The sequence below is a fragment of the Cervus canadensis genome, chromosome 25 (genome assembly GCF_019320065.1).
Source record: "Cervus canadensis isolate Bull #8, Minnesota chromosome 25, ASM1932006v1, whole genome shotgun sequence".
NCBI classification, from domain to species: Eukaryota; Metazoa; Chordata; class Mammalia; order Artiodactyla; family Cervidae; genus Cervus; species Cervus canadensis.
In genome coordinates, this window is record NC_057410.1 from 28,560,602 (window position 1) to 28,574,471 (window position 13,870).

At 47.4% G+C, this 13,870-nt stretch overlaps 1 protein-coding gene across 1 annotated transcript; it reads right to left on the reverse strand.

The window, feature by feature from the left end:
- Positions 1 to 200: 200 nt before the first annotated feature.
- KRT1 (keratin 1) lies at positions 201 to 6,020 on the reverse strand. The gene is made up of 9 exons (XM_043446890.1): positions 5,382 to 6,020; positions 4,082 to 4,296; positions 3,709 to 3,769; positions 3,237 to 3,332; positions 2,910 to 3,074; positions 2,653 to 2,778; positions 1,863 to 2,083; positions 1,105 to 1,139; positions 201 to 996 (listed from the first exon to the last, which is right to left on the reverse strand). The coding sequence occupies exons 1-9, from the start codon at positions 5,958 to 5,960 to the stop codon at positions 674 to 676; spliced, it is 1,821 nt and encodes a 606-aa protein (XP_043302825.1). The 5' UTR covers positions 5,961 to 6,020; the 3' UTR covers positions 201 to 673.
- Between the last annotated feature and the right edge of the window lie 7,850 nt (positions 6,021 to 13,870).

Here is a 13,870-nt window from a genome sequence, read left to right on the forward strand (position 1 = left end):
GGCAAGAGTTCATTCTAGTTAAATGTTGAATGTTTAAAGTTAAATATTATCTGGCCAGTGTTCCCACCTGACTCATGTTCATGTGCCCCAACCCCCCCCCACACACACACACATGCCACAGGGCTCCAGGGTCTTCTTCTCCCCACAGAACACTCATCCAGGATGGACAGTGCTGTGAACAAAGGAAATGGAGACACAGAGAGAATTTCAAATGCAGTTTATTGCAGAAACACAGGAAACGGGGAGTTTAAGACCTCTCCACAAAAGACAACTGGCTTACACCTTACGTACAAAACCAAAGCAGCACAGAGCTTGCCGTGAGAGTTAGGATACTAGGGAGCTGTCCAGAGCTTGTGCTCTGTCCACGGCAAAGAAGCCGTGGGTCTGACCAGCTCTCTTCTGGCTGACTTAAGGAGGTGCTTTGAAATGTAATGTGTGTAGCAGTGATTGTTGAAGTGTTTCTTGGGCAGAGTACAGAGCAGAGTCCTAGCTGAGGGACTAAGATTGCCACTGATTTAAAATTTTTCTTTGGAAATCAGAGCAGAAAGGACAGAGCTAGGAAATAGGATGAGCCAGTGTAACCATAGCTTTTTTCCTCCAGTAAGGCTGGGGCACTCAGAAGCGTATTTGGTAGTGATGGAGAGAGAAAGCCAATGGAGGAGAGAGGACCTCTTTATCTGGGCCCTCTGGAATAGCTGGTGGAAACAAACTTCACACTGGAACTACCACCGGAGGTCTTGGTGCTGGATGCCCGACCTCCAGAGGAGCTGAAGCTGCCTCCAGAGCCGCCACCGCCTCCTCCAGAGCCGCCTCTACGGCTCCCACTGCTGCCTCCTCCAGAGCCGTAGCTGCCGCCACCTCTGGAGCTGTAGCCGCCGCCGCCTCCAGAGCCGTAGCCGCCGCCGCCTCCAGAGCCATAGCCGCCGCCACCGGAGCTAAAACCGCCTCCTCCTCGGCCGCCACCGCCGCTGATGCTGGTGTGACTGGTGCTCACAGCTGCAAGAGAACACTTCGTTATCATCAACCCCAACTCCCTTTCCAACCCAGCAAGACCAGCAAGACCTGCACCCGAGAAGAAGCCCTGAGAAATCAGCTTGTACTTACACACACTCACGTTCGGGACACACTCTCCAGACATCCTGAAGGAGAAAGAAAAGCATAATACTCATGATGCCAGCTTCAAAGACTGCCTCCCTGGGCCCTCTCAGCCATCACTAAAGAGTCTCCCCACCTGGGAGTCCCCCAGTCTGCTTCATCTGAAACCTAATCCTGTTCCCTCTGGCCTCCCGAACTTGGTCATTTTTCTCAGCATCAGTACTAACAGGGCAAAATCTCCATGTAAATTAGACAAAGTAAATATGCCCACCATATCCAAAGGCATTGGTTTTGGGTCAGATGACATTTGAGCCAGCCCAGGTGTGGCTCAGACAGGAAAGAGTCTGCCTATAATGTGGGAGACCCAGGTTTGATCCCTGGGTCAGGAAGATCCCCTGGAGAAGGAAATGGTAACCCACTTCAATACTCTTGCCTAGAAAATCCTACGGACTGAGGAGCCTGGCGGGCCCCAATCCATGGGGTTACAAAGAGTTGGACACGACTGAGTGACTAACACACACACACTCAGGCGAAGAATAAATTGCTTTATCTCAAAAAGTTCAGAGAGATGCAACAGCCTGCAAAAAAAAAAGGCTTGGGACTCTGGCTCCCAAAGTGAAACCAAGCCTTTCCTCCTGTGCTGTGAGCTTTTCCTTTCCCCATACCCAGGACAAGTTGCAGTCATGTGGTTGCGTCTTCAACAGCAACCAGTGTCCAAGGGAGGAACCACATAGAAAGTGGCCAATTGCCCAGGGTCCCTTCCTCACCTGCTTTCCTCTCCTTCCAGGAGGGTCCTGTAAGTGGCGATCTCCACATCCAGGGCCAGCTTGGTGTTCATCAGTTCCTGGTAGTCACGCAGCAGGCGGGCCATGTCCTCCTTGGCCTTCTGCAGGGCATCCTCCAGCTCATTCAGCTTGCTCTGGGCATCCTTAATGGCGTTCTCACCACGTTGTTCGGCATCACTAATGGCCTGCTGCAGCGAAGAGATCTGGAAAAGGAGAATCCAGCACATTATACACTCTCTGATTACCTAATTCCATCTTGGCCTTTCTGTCTCAGATTGATCTCTCCACCCCTGTGTGGCCAGTACTCTGACTCCCAGAGAGTTACAGGACCTGCATTCACCTGTCTTGAGATAATACATCACTGTGTCAACTTCCTTAAATAAAGGTGATGCAGCCGCCTCTCTGGGCCCTAAGGTGAGACTCTTTCACTGCCTACAGACTTGACATTCTTCCAGATGTCTATTCTCCTGGTTGCCTTTCCTCTCACTCACCACCTTTTAAGTCACTTTGGGCCATGGGCTAGACCTCTCATGACCACTATATCTATTTCTTTACTAGGTCATTTTCATAAATTTCCCCAAGGAGAACCTAGCATCATGGCTGAACTCTAGAAACCATAGTCACCAAAGAACTAGGGATAACAATACAACCTTCATATGGATTGTAAGCTTCAAAATTAGGAACACATCCTCCAATAACCTGGACACCCCATCCCATTCGGTATAACGAGTAGTTGAAGTAGGAGGAAGTAGTTGAAGGAGGAAGCAAGTACCTGCTTCTTGACACTGTCGATCTCAGATCTAAGTCTTTGGATCACCCGATTCAACTCAGAAATCTCCATCTTTGTATTTTTCAAGCTGTCTCCATGTTGCCCAGCAGTGATCTGGAGCTCTTCATACTAAATGTGGTAGATCAAATCATTCAGAGGTGGCAGAATGCACCATGACTCATGCACACAAATGTAAGAGAAAAATCAGGATAGCAAGAAAAGACATTTTAGGAAAACTGGACAGGCATCAGCCCATTCACCTTGGTCTGGTACAGGGCCTCAGCCTCAGCCTTGCTCCTCTGGGCAATCTCTTCATATTGGTTTTTTACTTCATCAATGATGCTGTTCAGGTCCAGATTGCGGTTGTTGTCCATGGAAAGGATAACATTGGTATCGCTGATATGAGTCTGCATCTGAGAGAGCTCCTGCGAGGCATAACAGTTCAGTGACTTACCATGTTAAAACTAAAGAACAACTTGGGACAGGGAGAGGGTTTCAGGAGAAGAAAGATATATCTCTGAATAGGAGTGGGTTTGGGCTTAAAGGTTCTCCATTTTGGTAAACCTGGTTGAAACTAGAGAACTTACTGCTTGGTAGAGTGTTTTGAAGAAATCAATTTCCTGAAGCAAGTTGTCAAGTTTGGCTTGAAGGTCCACCTTGATGATGTAAGCAGCATCCACATCCTAGAAGAACCATGAACATCATGAAGTCAGAGTCTTTTCAGGGCAAGTACCTCTCCCCTGCTAGGAGGGGATTTTCCAAGAGGTCTTCTTCACTTCTTCATCCCTAGACTGCCCCACCCCTTAGTATCACAAGTGATCCTGTCTGACTTGCTGAGAATTGCCTCCTCACTCCAGGAAGTCCTGAGGGATCTGGAGAAGCAGAGTGTCTGGACAAGTCCAGGTCTGTGATAATATCGGGCAGGGGGATCTCTACCTCAGCTGTTCCTCAGGCCCACTACCTGATTCTCCACGTTATGACCTCTTTCTGCTTAGGTATTGGACATCCTCCACTCTTACTTATTTCAAATGTGATAGGCATCCTACAGAATTGTCTCACCTTCTTGATGCCCACAAACTCATTCTCTGCATTTGTCCGCTTGTTGATCTCATCCTCGTACCTGCAAGGAAATCAGAAGTGAGGAGGAGATTCAGGGAGGCGAGGCCCAATGTTTAGCTTTCTAGACTAAAAGTGACATTGCCTGTCATTGTCCTTGCCTGTCATAACCAGCCTAAGACATTTTACTTTCTAAGCAATAAAACCACTGAACTATTACCAGCGTCTGAGAAAACTAACATTTCTGAAAATGCCGAATTGACTTTCCTCTAACCTATGAAAAGGTATTATTACATGCTGTTAATAGTCTTAGCTTGCTACTTTCTGAAAATATTTTAGAACAAAAACCAAGAGTAGCCCAGCCAGTAAGCCTTACTTGCTCCTGTAATCTTCCACCAGATCTTGCATGTTCTTCAATTCTGAATCCAGCCGAGATTGGTCGCTCTTCAGTTGGTCCACAGTCCTTCTAAGGTTGCTGATGTATGCCTCAAAGAGGGGCTCTAAGTTGTAGCTTCTAGTGGAGGTGTTTATCTGCTGCAGCAGTTCCCATTTTGTTTGCAGCACCTGGTTCTGCTGCTCCAGGAATCTCACCTAAGAACACAAGACCCCGTTACCCACTGGTACAGAAATGAGTCTTATGGCCACTGAGTACCAAGGCCTACCACATAGCCAGGCCCGGCCACTTGGGAAAGAACTTCAATGCCTATTTTCCTGGCCATGGAAGAGGGAAAAAGTAGGAAGAAAACGATCAAGTTAGCATCATTTTCATAATAAAACCCAACTCACTGTGAACTCAGAGAAGCCTCAGCTTCCATAAGATTGGAAATGGTACTTAAAAAGTTTCCATTGGAACTTTGGAAGGGGGTAGCTACCCAAATAGCAAAGCACGTATAAAATTACTGCAATCATACTTTGAAACAGATACTTGGTGCTTAAGAGATTTACCTTCCTTTTTCCTTTTGTTTTAGGTAGAGTACCATAAAAATTGTTTTGCCTTCCCTGAGCAAACATATAGTTCAAAAGTATGTTGGGAAAATACAAAAAGTGAATTCCAAATCTATTGTGTTGACATTATTGATGATCAAGTAAAAAATAGTTTACATTCTTTTCTAGAGCAGATACTTGGAAACACAAGCACAAAACATTCTCCACCCTGGTCCAGTATCAATGGAAAATTCTCAGGGTGCAGTTCTCCTCTTCTGACAGCAAGAGATGCTTGACCCTGACTTACTGCATACTTTTAGCTACAATATCACCATGTGCTCTCCTTATACTCAAGTAAAGTCCCTTTTTATGGTTAGGAAGGCCTTTCCAGAGTTCTGGTTTGCATCCTAGAAGGTTGAATTAACCTCATTTCTGTTGTCTTTATTCAACATCTCTGAGGCCAAAGTCAGCCCAGGAGTTGAATTAAAAAAAAAAAAAAAAAAGCACTTCATGGTGAGATCAAATTGACCTTCCTTTATGTGGACCACAGACCTTTTTGCCCAAGAGAGAAGTTAGTCATAAGCATCATTGCAAACATACTTTTAATGTATCTCCTGAAGACAATTCCACAAACTATCTTTTTAACCATCCAAACACAGAAACCTGAGGCTCAAACTCAAGCACGCCTGGGCAGGGCCAATCCCATGTGGAACAGGAGCAGCTCTCCTGGTGCACTGAGAGGATAGACTCACCTTGTCGATGAAGGAAGCAAACTGGTTGTTGAGGGACTTGATCTGCTCCCTTTCTCGGGTCTTTATTTTTTGGATCTCAGGGTCAATTTCCACATTGAGGGGTTGCAGGAGGCTCTGGTTGATGGTGACTTCCTGGATGCCACCAGGGCAAACAGGAAAACCGCCCCCACCAAAACCACCTCCGCCAAAACCACCACCCCCAAAGCCACCCCCAATGCCACCACCTCCAAAACCGCCGCCCCCAAAGCCACCACCACCAAATCCGCCACCCCCAAAGCCACCCCCGCCGTAACCGCCGCCATAACCACCGCCAAAACCGCCACGTCCACCTCCTCCGGCCACACTAATGGAGATGCTTTTGCTGCCACCAAGGTTAACGAGACTCCGACTTCCAAAACCACCACCAGCACCACCGCCACACACTCCACCAGAAAACCTCCCACCGCCTCCCCCGCTGCGGCGCACAGAACTGCTGGTGGACCTGCGCTGGTAGCTGACCACCCCCGCAGAGCCAGAGCTGAAGCCCCCTCCTCCACCGCCGCAACGGAACGCGGACCTGGAGCTAAAGCGTCGACTCATGTTGACGTGGAGAGAGAAGGAGCCACGTCGGGAAAGGAAAGAAGCTAACACTCCTCTACATGGAGCACAGAGACTTCCCCTTATATACAGGCAGCCAGCTGGGCTTGGCCCTAGAGTCAGCGAGATGCAGCGCCTTTCCAAGGATTGGCTCGCCTGCAGCCATACAAGATATTTACGAGCCTCAACAGTATCATAAACACTACACACCTAGCTCCCAGGATGCCTCTCAAAGTTGCTGCACACGCAAGATCACTCGTGTGGTAATCTTGTTATCAGGCAAAATCTCTCTTTGAGAGTTTGTGACTTAGGAAAATGGGACCCCGCATCTGCCACCTGCTGCTTCTTGGTAGGATTTCATAACCTCCTGTCACAGAGATAGGGAAGTTCGCATTCCTGCCTTGCCCATGGAAGCTGCTCAGCACATTCTCCTGGAGCCTGGCAGGTGCAGCTCCCCACACTTGAGTCTCAGAAGGAGCTCTTCAGCTCCTTCTCCTTTGGAGATCTGCCCCCCAAACATCAAAGTTCAGCAAGTGCTGTCTTTAATAAGTGAAAAATTAAAAGAAGCTCTTTTATTAAATGTAAACTTTATATGTGGGCTGCGTTAATGTCAGAGAAGTAGGAACTATCATGGAACAGAATGGGTGGGTGGGTTTGTGCTCTGAAAGGCCCAGAAGGGAGATGCTTGTTCTTTTCTAGTTTTCTGGTTTTTCCTTCTCCTCAGAGGTTGACCAGAGCAGGAACAGAACAAGGGCAGAATCAGCAAGAGAAAACAGGTGCAAATGGATGGCATGCAAATACCAGTCGAAAAACTATATGGCTCGAATTCCCTGGTGGTCCAGTGCTGAAAGCACAGGTTTAATCCCTGATCAGAAACTAATATCCCACAAGCCACAAGGTATGGCCAAACACACACACACAAAAGCATATGGAGAATGAGATAAACAAACAGATGCTATTTCATACATTCTGTAAAACAAAGGAGTGGCAGTGAGACTTGATGAGTGGTTCAGGACTCACACTAGACTGTATGAGGAGATAGATGTAGATTTGGAAGAGAGAACAATGATGGAAGTCAGGAAAGTTGGCTTGAGGGGTTAAAATTGCTTCTGGACAAGAGTAATGTCAATAGTAATAACATCAATAAAAATAATGATAGTAATTATAATGGCAAGCTAGAATAAGAATAACTAATTAATAATAATGTATCAATAACTGACCAGGTACCAGAACTCATCTACATGTTGCTATTCTTTAGTTGCAAAGTTGTGTACAACTCTTTTGCACCCCCATGTAGCCCACCAGGCTCCTCTGTCTATGAGATTTCCCAGGCAAGAAGACTGGAGTGAGTTGCTATTTCCTTCTCCAGGGGCTTTTCCTGACCCAGGGATCAAACCCACGTCTCCTGCATTGGCAGGTGGATTCTTTACCACTGAGTCACCAGGAAAGAGCTTTATATATATTAACTTTCAATAAATGCTTTGAGATAGACTCTACTATGCTACCCATTTTTAAAATGAGGAAACTGAGACACAGATTGGACAGCCTGCCAAGTTTACATAGATGGCAGACAGCATGGCTGGTATTTGAACAGGGGATGCCAAGCTGCAGTGCACAAGACCCTAACCCACGTGTTATATGACAGCACAGAAGCTGAATTCGGGGTATGCTGCCCACTGTGTGTAAAATCAGATAGCATGGGAAGCCATTCCCTTGCAGAGAGCTCCAAGGGCAGAAGGCCTGTGTTATCCCTTTGAGTTCATGGCTCCATACATGTGCACGTGCTTGGAAAATGTTTTTCCAGTTTACTCTGAGAAGGGGAGATTCAGAATTCAGTAGGGATTTTGCTGCCAGTTCAGTTCTGCCTCTCAATTGTGTCTGACTCTGTCACCCCATGGACTGCAACAGGCCAGAATTCCCTGTCCATCACCAACTCTCGGAGTTTGCTCAAACTCATGTCCATCGAGTTGGTGATCTGGATTTTGCTACCATTCAGATGCAAAAGGACCCAGCATGCATTACAGTGGGTCAGGAAACAAACCCCAGGGGCCTTCCTGGAGAGCAGCACTTGGGTTAGTCTTAATGGGCAGTAGTGGCACTGGGATCTGGGAAGACCTGGACCCTACACAGACTTTCATTCTGACACTTCTTAGAAGCCAGGCATGCTCCTCACCCTGGCATGTAAATACAGAATTGAAGACTCTGTGAGCAGTGGATTCTGACTTCAGCTGGCTTTAAGCTACCCTGAGTAGTACTGATCAGTCATAGATTTAAGTGTGAGGGCTCCACTGGGGAATACAAACTATGCAGGAGGGAGGTTGTCACTAAAGACCATCTGGTCCCATCACCCTATGGTTACGAAGCAGGACACCCTCTCCAGCGTGCTCCCCACCACTGTGCCTTTTCCATCCTCTTTTTCCACAGTTTTTGCCCTACACTCTCCTCCAGAAAGTGCCCCTCACCTCCCCAGTGCTCCCCCTCCCCTCATCTCCATGGCACTGTTGTCTCAGACTCTGTCCCAAAGCTACCATTCTTGAGCTGCTACACCAACCATCTCTTAAGGGAATGAGTAATCCAGATCTTGTCCCTCACTGGGAACAATGGGACTTGGGATGGTCTTGGCAGGGTGATGCCTGTTGCCTAATCATCTTTTAACAGGCAATCAAAATCCTTTTAGTTCAGCACACTCCCTCATGAGACATATCACTGCACAACCGATTCCTTCTAGCAGTTTGGAGGGGTGTGCATATGTGTACGTGTGTGTGTGTTCATTCTTACCTCTGCCAGCCCACAACTGATCTTTGCAGTGATCCATGCTTCCAACCTCAAACTAAGAAACTGACATAGAGAAGAATCAAAGAGGTGGATAGTCAAACAGTCTGTAGACAATTTACAGAACTGCAAAACTTACTCTAGCTGCTACTAGAAGCAACAAGAAGGCATAAAATAACCATCAGCTTATATCTGCACCCTACACCTCACCAAGAACAGACGCAGACACAATTCCCACAAGAGTCCTGAGAACTAAGCTGTTTTCAAGCCATTTTATGAAACATAACACTGAGACTCAGAGAGATTCAGCATCTTAAATACTCCAGCTAGGAAAAGACACATCTGGGACTAGAAGTTGAGTTTTCTGGTTCTGATTCAAGTGTTATTCCTCTGAAACTGGAGAAGAGCTCAAGGATGGGCTGGGGGAATTGGTTCCTGTAAATGAGTGGGAAGAGAATCCCTCCAAGATGCCACCATCTAACCTGCCTATCAAAAAAGTGAGAAAGCAGACCCAGGGATGTCAAAAAATTTTCCCAAGTCATATGGTCAATTCCTGGGATTCCTCCAATTCCTGAATCAAACTTCCATTCTCTTTTCACTGCTTACTTTTGAGGTCACCTCAAACAACTGGAAACTGAAATGCTGCCTGCTCACCAAGTTCGTGTCCTACTGAGTCCCCAGGATGGTGATGAGTGTGTGGTGATATTAAGAAGCAAAGATGGGAGAAAGACGATAACCACAAGCCCTCATTTCTGGCTTATTTGTGTTCCCTGCACTTATAAAAGTAAAGGCAAAATGCAACCAGAAGGAAATACTAACACTGACAGGCACCAGTCATGTGGTAGGAGCTACAATTCGTTTAAAAATCACAAAAAGTCCCTGTGGCAGGAGTTATTAGCCCCATTTTAAAGAAAGGACATCATAGAAACCTGTTGTATAGTCCAGGGAGCTCAGCTTGGTGCTCTGTGATGACCTGGAGGGTTAGGATGGGGTAGGAGGACAGAGGCTCAAGAGGGAGGAGATCCGTGTATACATACAGCAGACTCACTTTGTTGTACAGTAAAAATTAACATAACATTGTAAAATTGTTATCTTCCAATTTTTAAAAAAAAAGACATTTTATGTTCATAAATATGTGCCCAGGTGGTAACTGACAAGGCCAGCTCATTAGACTCAAGTACATGCCTTCCTTCATCCATCCCATGGGTCTCATCTTGCCATTGGCCTGCCTCCACCACCTGCATCACTTTCAGCTTTATCACCCTCTTACCAGGGCTCACACATTGCCCAGGCCAAATTCTCTTCTTCCCTTTTTCTCTGTGCCACTCCATCTTCCAAGCCTACTTCTACTCTTCTCTAAAAGACCTTCAAGTTGCCTTGGCAACTGTCTTCAAACCCCTGCCCATAGTCAAGATCTCAATTCTTCAGCTTCTGGGCCTGAATATCTGTTTTTGGTCTAGCAGGCCTTGAAGACAGATGCCTATATCTCGTCTGTTCCACTGAGCAGTGAACAAGTCCACTCCTCCAGGGAGTGTTCCTTGATTAACACCACTCAGTTGCTCCACTGGTTTCTTTTCCAAAGCTCAGTTGCTGCCAGATTCAAATGCATGTTGATGTATAGGTTGGCTCATTTTCACTCGGGTGCATATGTGTTTGCTGTCTCTCAGTTGCTTTGTCAGCCTTCTGAAAGAAAGACTAAGTCCTCTGTGTCTTTGGGTGCCTTCTCAGCCCTGTTCTTTCCCCAGCTTCCCACAGGATTTCCTGTCCCTGAGGGGTACCCCTAACAGTGCCAGACAGAGTGCCGGAGCACCTCCAATCCCCAGGATCTTCACACACACTCCCCAGAACTGATCACTGAGATGAGGCTGTCACAGGTAGGCTGAGGGGAGAGGGAGGAACAGTGTGGTGTTATTTTGAGAGCTTTTCGAGGGATGGGACTGAGAAAAGCGTCAAAGAGAAACATGCAATGACAAGCCACCCAGCCCTGCGGGACTCCACCAGGGACGTGGGAGAAGAAAATTTCAGGGCAGTGGGGAAAGCGAAAGCCTGGAAGGCCTAAAGGAGAATCACAGACAATGGGGAGGCGGGGTGAGATGTTGAAAGCCGGCAGTCAGCAGAGCAAGGGCCGAGGCTCCTTACACAGGGGAGGCAGGTGAAGAGCTAGGGGCAGCCTGTTCCAAGATTGACAACAAAGGAGGCCCCCAGCAGTCACCCACTGGCAATGCTGGAGCAGAGCAGAGGCCAGAAAAGAGGAAGTTCAAGATGAGTATGTGGAAGAAGAGGGGTAGGGATTGTCTTACTTTGAGGCATAGAGTCTACCTCCTGACTGCAAATTTCTAGCTGTGTGACCCTAGGCAGGTCACTTACCCTCTCTGATCTTGCTTTCCTCATCTATAAAATAGAGACTATATCTAACTTACAGGGAAACTGAAGTGTAGTAGATGATAGATAGAGGGAGCAGGGATTCTCTCTCTCGCCTTCGCATTTGGAAGGACCTAGAAGAAGACATAATAATCAGGAAAAGCTTTGGAACAAGCCCCATGGTTCACTGAAAACAGTGAAAAGACCTGGAAAGGAAGTTCAAGTTCTTGAAATAAGGGCATCTTGTGAGAAGAAACCTAAGGGAATCATGGGGTCCATAAATCTGTAATAGGAAGCTAGGGGCCCACCACTACAGAAAGGAATGCTGAGTGTGCCTGAGCTAAAGGGAATTAGACCAGGATGGTGATAACCCTCCCTGTGGGATGCCTGCTTTGTTGGGCGGGGACGATCCCTGGGGCCGGGCACACTGCAACAGGTGTGGAAGCTGGGCCACATCACTGGAACACCCCTAAAAGCCCTTCAGGCATAGCACTGGGATGTTCAGAACAGATCTTCCAAGCTGGAGAAGCTCCCAGCATCCCAAGTTCCCAACTCAGCCTTGCAACAGAGCATTGATCAATCTGAAGACATGCAATTTCCAGGACTGATCAGAAAGCTGATAAAAGCCAGGGTAGTGGTTCTAACAAAGGAATGGGAGTTACACTGAGCTTGAAGAGGAACCATCAGAGCCCCTGGCTTATAATTTGAAGACACCTCCTGGGCCAAAGGGCCAGTCACTGAGGGTGAGGTGACATTCTTTACAGACTTCCTTAAACCAAAGACTTTCCCAACCCAGAAACGTACGCCTTGTCAGACGGAGTGAGAATTTTGTTGAGCCGTGGTTGCTCCTCCTCTTCACTGTGTCTCAAGATCGAAATCTATGTAGATGAGAAGCTGGTGGGATTACATTTAGATTCCCAGAGCTCCCCGCCCTGCCCCAGCCTCTCAGAGGGAGGGTCAGCTGGCACACTCTCCCTGGGAGTCTTGCTGCCCTGGGTGCCGTGCTCCCGCCTGTCTGCCCCTCTGCTGGTGGGTGGATGGGTCTGCTTGGCTCTCCCTCTGAGTATCTGCCTTGCAGGAAAAGCGTGGACCAGAAGCAGGGATGGCGCACCTTATGGCCCGTGGAAGGGACCACGTGTGATCTCCACAGCACTTTCCCAATGCCAGTGAGGGTCATCTGAGAGAATGCATGTGAAAGCATTTTGTACATAGTAAAGGACTGTGGACCCATTCATGTTTTTCACCAGGATGAGCTAAAGATGAGAGGCATTTGCTTCTGATGGGATCTCTCCTTGTCTCTAACAGAAACAATGTTTGTACCAGGAAACCTCCTCTGGTCTCTGAGCCCAGCCCCATTGTTCAGCCCCAGAATATCATGTGAAACTTCTCCTTAGAGTATAAGATCCTTCCTTCTCCTTGACCTTCACATCTCACTGCTTTGTAGAATCTCTGTTCTAAGAATCCTTGAATTCAGGCACATAGTTCCCTCCATCTGCCCCCCAGTCTTCCATGATGGGGATGGTCAGGGCTTCTGAAAAGAAAAGGCAGGGCCATGCTTTCTGAGTCAATCCCAACTCCTGCCCAGAAGGAGCAGTATGGGAAAGATGGCCTCTGGTTGGCCTTGCCCTTGTATTTTTTTCCAGAGCCAATTTGGATTCCCTAAGAACATCATACACATCCTACACATGTGCATGATCCCAGGGATAATCAAATCCATACCCTGAAATAGGTCTGGTGATGCCAGAAAACAGTCCTGGTTAGAGAGCTCTTGGCCTCTCCATGACGTGATCCTTCCTTGGCATCTGACCTCAATTTTCCCAAATATAAAATAGAGAGTAGAATTCCTTTTTTCTCAGGCTTCATTGCACAAACTCTTAGGGCAACAAAGATGTGAAATGCTGCCATACACACAACCCCACCCATCCTTCACTCCCTCCCTCAACCTCCTGCCAAATGGTTAGCCAACCTCTGCTTACAATGTGCTAAGTCCATGTGGCCTCTCTCACATCAGGATCAATTAAAATATGCTTCTAGTATTGAACCAAATCTGCTGCGTTCCCACCTGTCCATCTTGGTCATCTCTTCTAGGCTGTTTCTACAGATGAGAAAAAGGAGGCTCTGCACATTACACTCTTCCTGGTCCCCATGCCTGTCCTCGAAGCCAGTTCACTACTCTCTCATGTGCTGTCACCGTCAGCTGAATACTTTCAATCATGTTTCTACTCACTGCTGTTTATCCATGTCTTCCCATCCTGGTCTTTGTGCTCTTTGACTTTGATGTGTAGAAATTGTATTTGTCTGCTCCCTTCATCCCTCCCCTTGGGCAGCCCCTCTGCCCACATTTCCCTTTCCCAGTTCTTGCCCCGCAGGCCTGCTTCCAAGACAGGTGAGATGGGGAAAAACTTCTCCAAGAGAATGTGGGGGTACACATGGGAACACGATGTCTCATCAGAATGAGTTGCAGGTCTATTTGAATGACTCCCATATCCAAATGCCATCTGTATTCCTTCAGAGAATGAGAAAGCAGGTCACATCTTTTACGTGACTCCTTTACATGGACTCAGAAATATCACAGAGGATAAGGTGATGGCTTAACCTGCTCCACCCTGAATTTCTGCATCTCTGCCTCCCTCGGGGACATCAGTTAAAGACACCCCTGACCATAAACTCTGCTGAGTTAATGGCCTCAGCTTCTTCTCTCCCCAGTTCAGTCTCTCCTACCTGGCTGTCCCCTGTCACACACACTTTCACACTTTCTGATCTTCAAGACTCTGAGCAGA